This window comes from Anastrepha ludens, chromosome 2 (genome assembly GCF_028408465.1).
Source record: "Anastrepha ludens isolate Willacy chromosome 2, idAnaLude1.1, whole genome shotgun sequence".
Classification (NCBI taxonomy): Eukaryota; Metazoa; Arthropoda; class Insecta; order Diptera; family Tephritidae; genus Anastrepha; species Anastrepha ludens.
The window spans coordinates 37,989,112-38,001,186 of NC_071498.1; the positions used below are offsets into that span (position 1 = coordinate 37,989,112).

Here is a 12,075-nt window from a genome sequence, read left to right on the forward strand (position 1 = left end):
GCTAAAAAACACACTGATGGCCAGCCAAAAAGTAGTAAGAGAGTTCAGAGAGAGGTCAACGCTGCGCGCGATTTAAATCAAATGAGGAACTAAACAAATACAAAACAAAATTTGCTCAAAAATGTTATATAGAACCGCTAATTGGAAAATACTACTTTTGACTACTTTTTCTTTGTTTTTTAAATTTTATTAATTTTTTTATAAAAATATATTTAATTTTTCAAAAAAATATATAACATAAATCACAGTTTCAAACTTTCTACAAGATTTACAAAATTTCGAAACAATTTTGTAAAACTTAAAAAAAAAACTTTTAATCAGGAATGCGACAATTCTTTGAGAGACGAATTTACAACAAGCGAAGAACAATATTTTTAATAAAACAACTGTTTAAGTTTTTCTTCAGTAAATGCTCAAAGCAAAATTGGAATTTCATAAAGAAAATATGTTCGTTGGCTGCAAATACCTATACCAGCCAAAAACGAGATACAATAATGAGAAAGAACATAAAGACCATAAAAACGCAAAACCAGCAAGCCACGACAAGGTGCATCCAATTAAATTAAAAAAGAAAACAACAGTTGACGCGAACAAGTGATTTTCTTTGGTAAACAAACTAGAAAAAAACGACAGTTGCACGAGACAACCCTTCGAAGCACGTGCATTTAGTTATACGATGCAAGCAGCGACGCTTGCGAATATCGAAGCAAAAAAAAAAAAAAACAATCTGACCGAACGTGCTCTAATGTGTAGGCCACAGTCGCTCACGCTATGCCCGGTATATATGTATGTATGCACGCCTATGCGATTAATCACGCATTAATTATAGTAATGAAAATTATAAATTTATTTAAATGAATTTTTGAGAAATAAACAAATGGGAAGCGCAAGCAACAGATGCCAGAATTAAACGATTAGGCGAAAACGTCATAGTTTGTTGATATTGCCGGTTTGTTGTTGTTATTGCTAATGACATTGGCGCTGCTACACAACACATTATGAACTCAATGATGGCATTAATATGTAAGCATGAAAGCCAACTATGGCAAGCAACGGCAACTTTGACAGCTGATTAAATTTATGAGCCTCGTTGAAAACGAAACTGAGAGCATAGACAAATGGGTAGTGACGAAACAGGTGGTAGCAATTAACAGCACTTGTAGGTACATATTTGTTGCAATGTACATATGTATGTATGTATGTTTATTTTGTAGTTGTTTTGCAACGACAAGTTGATGTGCTGTTGAAACATGCGTGCGGAGTGACGTAGTAAATAAATTTAGCGCCTGGATGTCGTATACATATGTGCATACATAGTACATATGTAATTAAGAATGAAACTTTGTATAAATTGTTATCGGGAATTGCCATTGTCGGTTAATCGATGTTTGGTGATTGCCAGTGGTTTATGCTTAGTTTGTTTACGATTTGGGTAAATGGCAAAATCAAGAAAAACGGTAAACAGCAGTAAACAGTAACTGTGAACGAAAACTTTCATGTGTTACAAACATTTTAATGAATGTAAAAAAGTAGTAGTTAAATCTGCAAAATGTTGAAGAGTCATTAAACTTTAGTTATCAACAATGAGGAGGCACATGAATACATACATATGTAAGTAAATATGCATATGAAAAAAAAAAAAATAATCAAATGAAAGTGAACAAAAGCTAATGAGGCAATCTGCCAATTGATCTTTAGTTAAGTGAAGTGACGCAACGTTATGTGCGTTATTGAGCATTTGCTCATCGATTAACGTCGTTGGCGCTCAGTGCAGTTGAGAAGGAAGCAAGCAACGGATTTCAATGGATTTTTGGTTTTCGTTGAATGAACTATACTTATTTTTTATACAAATTAGTTTTATATTATTTATCGAAACTAATAAATAAATAGTAAAAATAACGATTTTTGATTCGAATAACGAAATATTGCTGCGTAAAAAAGTTCATAAATGTTTGGGGATTCCTGCTGTAGTGATAGTTCTTGGATATAAACGGTAACGTAGAATGTAAAACTGTCGTGGTAACGAGAGAACTATTGCTCTTATTTCTTGATGGCGTTTAATGTCTGGTGCTGTGTTGGTAAACTATGCTTACAAGACTGAAAGATCGCAGCTAAAATACAAAAAGTTGTGGGAAAATAACTAAAAATGTAAACACTACACAATGATAAATTCAGAAAAGTCATCTGACATTCAAAAGCGAACGCAACCTTTGTTTTTCTCAACTGCTTGTTTATAATGATGAAAAAAGCAACAAAAATCGAACATTTGGCAAAAAAAATAACAGTTAAAAATAAAAAATACCAGACAACAAAAAATGCTGGTTAAAGAGTAAACTTCAAATCAGGTGTCACACTGATTTTTTCAAATTAATCTTTTTTTATAGCTTCTCATTTCCGTCCACGCTGTAGCACCGTTGAAATTACATACATACGTACTATCTAGTCAATTGAGCAAACGTGCGGGCTTCGTAAACAATAAAGACAGCGCTAAAAAAGGCATCCAAGCAGGCTGGCAACATTCAGTCAATGCTTTAACGAGCCACCAAATACATACGCACACACAACTAATACAGAGAAAGAATTCCTATAGCCATTAGCGTCTATGCCTCGGGCTGGTAAAGTGGTGCCTGGTGTTGGTGTTGGTGGTGGCGTTAGCGCTCTTGAGGCTGAAACGTTGTTGCGCGCTGGCAACGGCATTGGCAACTTTATAGACCGCCAACAGCATTGAAGCTGGCAATAAAAGTACCAACAAAAAACTCCCAACAAACAGCATTAGCTGCTGCTGCTGGCTCCATGATGTCGCCAAGAATCGTATGCTTGCAGCTGGCGTGCCAAAATTTCCAGAAAATAAACACTAAAAAGTGAACGAAAAAGCTCAAGCAGCCAAACACAATCGGTTGGCTTCAACTAACCGATCAGTTGAGAAATCCGTAGCTGCTACCACACGGGCGTATGCAGCCTGAACATAACTGGACGACAGTGCAGTGAATTTACGCTTGGCCTGCCTACAACGCAGCGACCAGTTGACTAGTCGGTCCACAACGACAGTAAACATGTCGAATCAACGAAGCAACCGACCCGCTGTGTACGCGCAATAAGCCGCGCGCAATAAAATATTTCTACATACGCAGCAATGGTGTCTGTTGCTGTTGACTTTACCTTCAAATTCCAATGCGCGCTTAAAAAAGCTAAAAAAGAAAAAATAAATAAAAGGGAACAAACTGAAGCAACATTAAAAAGACAGGCCACCATATAAAAACAGCAGCAATATACAGCTTTAAAAGCTGGCATTCCAAGCAACAATCCAAGACCGAGCCACAAAGTGGCGTAGAGACAGCTCAACAGTTATACATAGCATAGCATGAAGCACTTGAAAGCCACGCAAGCCGCTGTTCGAGCTGAAGGCAGAGTCAGAGCCGAAGCCGAAGCCGGTGCTGTCGTCGCTTTTATAATTTTTTATTTAAGTATTTTGCTTTTCTTCTTCTCGATGCTCGCCGCTCGAGTTGCTGTGCCATTATTATTGCTTTATACTTTTACAGCTTTTTAGTCTTTGTGCCGTTGGCTAGAGCACCGCGCGCTGTTGATTTTCGAACGAATACAACAAATAAATTTCAGCCAAGCAGTGATGAGCGCCTCAGCCAAGCAACATTAGTTCGTTCAGCAGTCACTTGATAATTTGAAAGACAAAAACAAAAAGAAACAAAAAACAAGTTAGCAACAAAAACATAGTCAACATCGGAGCAAACCTGCTTGGCCAGTCGTCATTTCGTGTTTTGCTTTCGTGCGATTTGAACGCATTCGAAGCGATGCCAAGTCAAGTCAAGCGCTGTTTTTTGTTGCTGTCAACTAACTTTACTGTTGACTGATGCACTGACTGACTGGCAATAAAGACTAACTGCTTGGCTGCTTGTTTCACTATTTTAGCTTTTAGCGGCTGATCCGTTGCTTTGCTGGTTTGTTTGGCTTTGTGCAGATCTTTTCAAATGTCGTTCCAACACGCGCGCATTTTCATTGGTGTCGATCGTCCGGCCATGAAGGCCCATCACACTTCACTCTCTTCACAAATGAAAAGCAACAAAAAAACAAAAATTAAAGAAAGAAACTACAGCTCAATGAAAACAATGTGAGGAATATCGGTGGCGAAAGCTACTATAATAATAATAATAATAATAATAGTTATATAGGCAATGTGCGCAACAGCAAATGGTCCAGTTGGTTGGCTGCACACTTGTGGCAGCTGCAAATGTCAAATCGGCAGTAACGATGAAATCACTTGGCAGCAATGTTCCAGCTCTAAAAGTGTATATTTTGAGGCTGAAGAAACCCTTACGAACTTTTGGGCACTAGCGACACTGCTGGCGGGAAATCTTTTTTTATAAATAAACAGACAGTTTAGGGTACTACTTCGGAAAGCGACTACTCTGCTAAGATGAATTCAAATGAGTTCGTATATTTACTTTGCCCAAATTATAGTAAATACCTGAGGTGGTATCAATTTTGTGCAAACTGGAATTTCCGAAATAACATGAACAGCTCTGTGTACCACTGCCCATTATGCACAAAATTCGAGTTGTATACCTAAGATATCAAAACCCGCGGACAGCAAGGTCATTAGCCAACTCTGGTCTCTTGTAGCTTGATTAGGATTTCTTTTATGGCAGTTTTCTCTCAGCAAGTTTTATAGTAGAAATGCTCAAAAATAATAAAGCTAATTACAAACTTGCTATGAAAGGGCGGACGTGTCCCACTGAGTTATTCGTAGACGGACTGCAGCATATGAGTGACTGGCTGATGAATGAATGGGTGTCGTGGACGGGCGCATGAAGTGTGTAAGTTATGTATTTATATGTGCATATATATGCAGGAATGGAACAGCGCACGACTATTGTGCAAGTCTTGAGCCAAACGTCAGGAAGAGACGGCAATTGCAGCAGCTCTGTATATGAACTCCCAACAATTGGGAAGTATTAAAAATTGAAAACACAACATAACGTTAAATGTCAGTTTTATTCGGTCAGCTTGTTGATGCATCTGCGAAGTGGAGCAAGGCATACACCCGTTGACAGCTAATTAGAAACACAACATTGTGAGGCGTTTTAATTTTCCTTTTTTTTTTAATTTTCATTATTTTTTTATAAAAATATTGTACATTCCACAACAAATATCATATCAACCAAAGTTTTAAACTTTATACGCGATTTATAAAATTTCGACACACCTTCACCGAAATTTTTAACTTTTTAATCAGAATTTTAACAAATTATTTGTTTACGCAGTTTTATAGCTAAAATGCAAGTTTGAAGTGGCTCAAAATTCTTTTTGATTTTTGATAATTTTTTTCGCTGTCGGTGTTGCGCATATAACGAACCAAAACTGGTAAAAATATCGCATTTCCATTTAGCTGCCGGCAGGTGTAACTCAGCTCAACACATAGCCGCTTTTAGACTGGGTGCGACGATCACAGCGCCAATCATACTGCCACCAATGTCATGTTGTTTTACTTATGTTTTGATTTTCTTCAACGTTTCAACCACGGCTACTGGAAGCAAGCAACTGCTAAAAAACAATGCATCATCCTCGGTAATTTCGACACACGCATTACCAATAACAATGACTGTTGAGAGCAGTTACCAGTGCTGTGACAAATACGGCGCCTACGCCGGCTGACCGCAGCAAAGTACCCAAAGTATGCATGTATGTATGTATGTATGTATGTGTGCCAGACGTTGGTGAACATAGAAGTTGGTCGGTGCGAAACAAAAGGCGACTAAAGTAGACGAGCCGAACTAATTTCAAATGCCGTTTGGCGCCACGCCGTCGACTTAAAAACCGTATGTTAGCGCCAAACGGCCATTTATGCCGTTTCTTCAATCGCCAAACCAACTTAACCGCATACCACCCCACCTCACGTACATACGCATAAGGCGCCAATTGGTGCAGCACTTTGCTTGGCATGAATGAACGTCCAAATAGTGCGTTCAAATAGTGGATCAAACATAGCAACGCCTAAAATACGCATCTTACACACAATTTTTACCCAACTCGCGAACTTTGTGCAAATTGCTGTCGAACACACAGCTGATTTCTGTGCGAACTAGAGCTAATTGATTGGGCTATCGCTGTTGTTTTGCATACGATTTGCATATGTGCCTGCACTCACAAAGCTCAAGCATGCCGAAAACATTAGCATTTGATACATAATTGTGAGTGTGTGTGTTTCGTACCTACGAGTGTGTGTAAGTGTGTACGTAGCATATCTTTTGTGTTAGCCGTAAGTAGACCGCTCGTTGACTTTTGCGCGCACTGCATACATACGTACATATGCGCACTAGCAAACATTAAAAAGCGTCTCCTCCACGTTGCACTTAATGAGTTGCGCAAATCGAGCAACATCAAAACAAACAAAAGCCAATACTATGAAGAAACGTTACGCATGCAGCTGGTTGACATTGAAATTCTCACAATTCTACTACGAGTATAACAAGTGGAGGTTTTTGTTTTTGTTGTTATTGCACATTGGCAAATTTCTGACTTTTGTTTGCTTATTTGGTGGCTCTGATATGCAACAGCAGGCAATAGCAGCGTGTCGTCGTTTATACTTATACATACATACATGCATACATGCATACAGATATACTACATGTGTGACATTATTACTGCGGCGTTTCGTAGCGCAACCATCAGCCGGTTACTGATGTCGCTTCTATGATTTGCGTTGACAGCGTCCCGCGTTGGTTGGTGATAATTGACGTGAATTTCTTATTATGATTGGTGTATTGTTTTTTGGTGTTCTTGTTGTTGCTGTTGATGTGACTGATATACTATTTGGAGTGGTTGTATGTTTTGTGGTCAGTGAACTGGAAACCGCAAAGTGTGCTGCAAGTGACTTAAATATGGTTGCACAAAAGAATGGGTAGTTGGGTTTGTCTGTAAGCAAAATAATAATGCCTACTCTAATGCCCATACAACAGTTTTTGTTGTGTTTTTGTTATTGACGTCAAGTGCGTGGATGGGTCACAGGAAGTTGGGAATTCCCTTACAATTCCCTTTATAGGTATTAAATGAATGATTATGTAACAGTGAAAAGGTTCTGCAAAATGTTATTGGTATTTGCTGTTAGAGAGAAATGATGTCTCTCTGTACTCTCTCCAGCTCAGCTAGCGGAAAAATCTTGCGTAAAAGTAGTTTTTGTATTATACCAGTGACCTAATTTCTAAAAGAAATTAAAAAAAGGGAAAATTAAATAGGAAGGGAATTTTCTTTTTCTTTTTATCATAAAAAATATTCTTGAGGAGTAATTTAAGAAAATGTTTTAAATAGTAAGAAGCAATAACTTATAGTTAGTTATAAGCATGGCCCAGTGGTACGTATGCATACATATGTATGTACAATATGTATGTTGTTGTTGTGTACAATATGTATGTATATGTGCTTCCAATTAATGAGGTGCCACTTTCTATTTATGGTCTATTTATGGTATTTTACTTAAATTCGAAGAAAATTTATAGAATTTTCTGTGTTTAACAGTCGAGCAAGGACTTCAAGAAGCTGCTTCACTCTTTCTTCGAAATTTTTGTCATAAGCCAGTCTCTTTTCAGGAGAAAGCTTTGACTACTTAATTTTTTAAATCTTAGTAACAAACCACTGTCATTGATTTCCAATTTATCTACTGCTAAATTCATTAACAAATTTTTTACTATAATTTCACTATGAGCAGATGGAAACCGCGAATATACATATACGCAATATTTAGCTATTAAGCATGTTCTTCTATATATCGAATGGCCGAAATTGTTTTAAAATCAACGCAATCTAGCACTTTGTTATTATTTTCTAAATATTCTAATCAAAAAGTTCGGAATTTCAATGAAAATATTTTGAAATTTTAAAAATTTTTACGAAGTTTGAAAGTAGATGCATAAACTAGATATATTAAAAAAAGTTTTAAAAGATTTATAATAATATATATAAATAGTAAAAAAATTGCAAAAAGGTCGCACTGCTACCAAGCGTCGCAAAATTAATCACTAATTTTTTTTTTTTTGAACAACTTTTTTACTAAATTAAAAAACAAGATTTTGAATAATGGAAATCTTTAATTTGACCTTTACGCGCTCCATTACTTGTCTGTTTGTATGCTGCAGCTGATTAGTTCATAAACGTCAAATATGATTGCAAAAATTATAAATCTTTCGGTAGTTAACCCTAATCCCATGACGTTCCATTTGGCACCTTAATCCCATGTCGATGGGTCGGTGCTTATTTCTACTATATAACGCCAACAGAAAATGAGAGAAAATTCATAAGGTATTTTCTAAGCATTAACTAAACATATCCGAAGAGATTTTTTCAAAATTTTTTATTTTAATAATATTTTATCATAAATAAATGGTATGAAACATGCACCGTGCATTAGTTTTATAAAAAACGGGCCGGACACCAACGACCATCGTCATGGGATTAGGGTTAATTTTACGCCACCTGTATTATTACACCACCTGTGTGGTGTATATATATATATATAGTATGTACATATGTAAGCATGTTTGTAAATATTTACTTAACACTTACTGCTCTAATAGAATGAAATATTTTGTACACTCACTTTATTTCTTCTATACTTCGTCACCTTCCCGAAAAAATGCTCGAACCTAGCAACCACTTTAACGCGATTTTCCAATTAAGAAATTATAGCAATAAATATTCCACAACCTGGGCCTAAGCAATTTCTATAATACTGTTCACATTTGTACTACTTTCGAAACTTTCGTATTTTGAGCGGTGTTTACTGCTGCTGCGCTAACTGAAAACGTCATTGAAACGTTATAAAGAATTCGACTCAATGCAAGCATAGCTCAAAAATAGGATGCGCTCAGAGTGCGCAGAGAAAATACCAATAATAAATGACATATTCACGCTTTAACTTTCGACCAAAAAGGCTAACATCTAGCAAGAACTATCACCCATTATCCTTGTTTCCGCTTAAGTGCCGAAAAATCCATTTTAAACTGTTCTCTAGACATTTTTAGGCATAAATACACCACACAAAAAGCAATTCTAGCCACTCACTGCCAACCAACTGTATATCTTATCGAAATTGTTCAAGCGCATGCAGCATCACATAAGGTTGATATTTTTGGAAAATCATTACAAACAGCTAAAAATAAAATCTGCATGGCGAAGTTCTTGCAAAGCAAAGCAGCGCATTAAAATAGTACAGACGTAAAATTCACCAAGGAACATATGTTTGCATATACATATGTATGGACGTGTAAAATAGAAAGAGAGCAAAGCGAAGAGTTTGGAAATTTTCGCTTACAAACTTTACACTGAAGAAAATTTCTTAATGCATTACGGGCCGCCGAAAATCAAAAATAGCATTTGCTGTTAATTTCATTTACGAAATGGCTTCATTGGAAAATAATGTACAATGCAATCAAAGCAGGCATGTCCTTCAGCACCTTTACTTCAAAGCCGATTTTAATACCTGCACCTACAAACAATATCTAAGCATGACGCTGCAACAGGATATGGAATGCAGCGTTACTAATGCGAATGTCGCTTGACCGAGTGAGTGACTGTTATAATGTAAGGCTAGTAAAATTTGCTATGCATGCATGAACATGAGCATGAGCAGAAGGTACATACATACATGCATACAGACATATGTATGTACATACTTAGGTACACCGAAAGTGTACTGAGCACCGAAGAAGGTATTAAGATTGTATTTCCAAAAATGAAAACAAAAAAAAGGGACATGTGTTTTTGTGAAAAGTGAAGAGTATTTATGCACGGCCATGAAGAAAATGAGCAGAAAAGCAGTTCACCATTGCCGGCAAAGGAATTTGGCTAAGTAGGTACGCACAGGGTCCAGTTTCTCAAACGAATACATACTATGTACATATGCATTCTGCCTTGTCTTTGTTTTGCGCTCTGCAAACGTATTTTACTCTACCAAAAGGATTATACGATGCCTTGCATTTCGATACACGCACCAATAGCAACGGAAAGGGCACACAAAATTTTAAAATTTTGCGTTAGCATTTTGCCAGTTTATAGTTTGTGTGAAGAAAATTATAAATCACGTGTTGATGTTGTATATGAAAATTCTAGCGAAAAATATACATATGTATAGGTACATATGCATACATATAAGTAAGTGTGTAACTTAAATCCAGCTAGCAGGGCATAGATAGACATAGCCACAAGGCGACATGTTAGTGATAAGTTAACTGCATGCGAGCGCCGCTGCTGGTTGGGGCGCAAACAGCTGTGAGCAGGCACCTACGCCACGCAAGTGCCGTTATTATAATTTTACTTTGCATTGTAACTTTCTTTTGTATTATTGAACCATTGCCACCGCAATTGCGGCATTTTGCAATATTTAAGTTTTTTCCTTTTTCAGTACCATCAGCAAGCGCTAACGCAGCCACGCAGAAGCGCTTATCAACTTTTGCCTTTCTGTTGTATTGCGAAGCAAGTCGTGATAAGCGGCTGGAAAACAGTCGTACATACATACATAGCGGCATACTTTGGCACTTATGTATGAGTGCATGTACATACATATGTATGTATATAGGTATGTTTGCATGTACTTAAATATGCATGTATGTGTAGCGATACAAGTGTTTGCGTTGCGTTGGATGACGTCAATCGGTACATTTCATTCGGTGTTTTACGTTATTCAACCGCCGACTTGTTGTGCGCAAAAAATTGCTTAATCATTTTTTGAACGTTAAATTTAAAAAAGCAAAAATAATTAGAAGATTCATAAATGTGTGAAGAATTATTTAGAGAATTTTTTCGTGCGCTGAAAGCGTAAATATGTATGCATACTTATATTAGTTATGACATACCGACAGCTTCTTTTGTATTTAGAAAGTCGAAATTTTTGCTTTTTTGAGTTGTATTTGAGAAGTAATATTAAACAATTTTCAGAAGTCAAACATTAATAAATTTTATGAACTCTTATTTATTATTTATTTATATGAAAAAAAGCAGAACTAGTTAAAGCAGTTCAAAAAACTTTGGTTTTGAGCTTCTAAAAGAAAATACTAAATATATAAAAATGTACAATATAATTTTTTTTTTTGTTTTTTTTTTTTGATAGAATACATTTACAAAATTTCGAGGAGTAAATCGATAAAAATTGCATATCGATTAAATAAATTGCATGCGTTAAAGTTATGAATATTACTTTTCCTCCCGTTATGATGTTAGCTTTAGAAAATGTATGCAAGAAAGCTTATTTCTAGCATTACAGTTAGACTAGCATGTCGAAAAATCGATTGACTTCGGCTCATTGCCTGAAAGTTCTCAATTCAAAGTGTGACGCTTTGTTGTAACCAGTTCCACTTCCTTAATGTGTTCAATGTCGGTAAACGCACAAAGTCTAAGTTTTGTTTTTTAACATAGAGCGCTGAGAATAATAGCGCTGGCAGTCTCTCACTCTCTATACCTGCTCATTTTATAAATACTCAACTACTCAATCGTTCAAAAGAAAGGCGATTCGGTCGCGCTTAGCGCAGATAAGAAAAACAAATAAAAAAAAAAAAATTATTTCAAATTTCCACATATTGCCTCTTTTCCACCCAAATTTCTTCGTAGCTGTAAGAAATAACTTTTTCCCGAAAACGTGAAAAGCCAAGTGCATTGAGGCTTCCTTCTTTAGTGTCACATTGCTTTGTTTGTTTGCGAGCTTCATACTAAAGCTCTACCAATGGCCCTGTGCGTATACACTGCGAGAAATGCTTACGCTATTTGTTGTATAACATGCAACAATTGCGAAAACAAAGTTGTATAGTAAAAATAATAATAATAGTCATAATTGAAATTATAAATATTATTGTGGTCACTGTAAATCTATTTTTACTTTGTATAACATTACTTTTTTAAGTGGAAAGCTAAGAATGAACATAATTTCACTTGTTTACCTCTAACAACCCCTGAAGGAGAAAGCTGCTTTTATCCTTTTCAAGTGATTTTCTCTAGCAAAACCAGGCCGATTTTGCCACTTCAGATATCACAGGATGCTAATATCTTATTAATTACCTTTTTTTTTACTGAAACGCA

The 12,075-nt window shown here is 36.2% G+C and overlaps 1 protein-coding gene across 9 annotated transcripts in view; it reads right to left on the reverse strand.

The window, feature by feature from the left end:
* The window catches only part of LOC128868896 (uncharacterized), a 47,669-nt gene that overhangs the window by 13,609 nt on the left and 21,985 nt on the right, over nt 1-12,075 (reverse strand). The window contains exons 1-2 of one of the 9 annotated variants that reach the window (XM_054111509.1): nt 8,964-9,052; nt 8,606-8,803 (exon numbers count right to left, since the gene is read on the reverse strand). The exons of 3 other annotated variants lie outside the window; for them this stretch is intronic. Coding sequence is in view for 1 of the 6 variants with exons in the window: in XM_054111480.1 (XP_053967455.1) it covers nt 9,070-9,111 (42 nt within the window). In the remaining 5 variants the exon portion in view is untranslated. 5 more of the 9 variants (XM_054111480.1, XM_054111543.1, XM_054111502.1 and 2 more) reach the window with 5 other exon arrangements.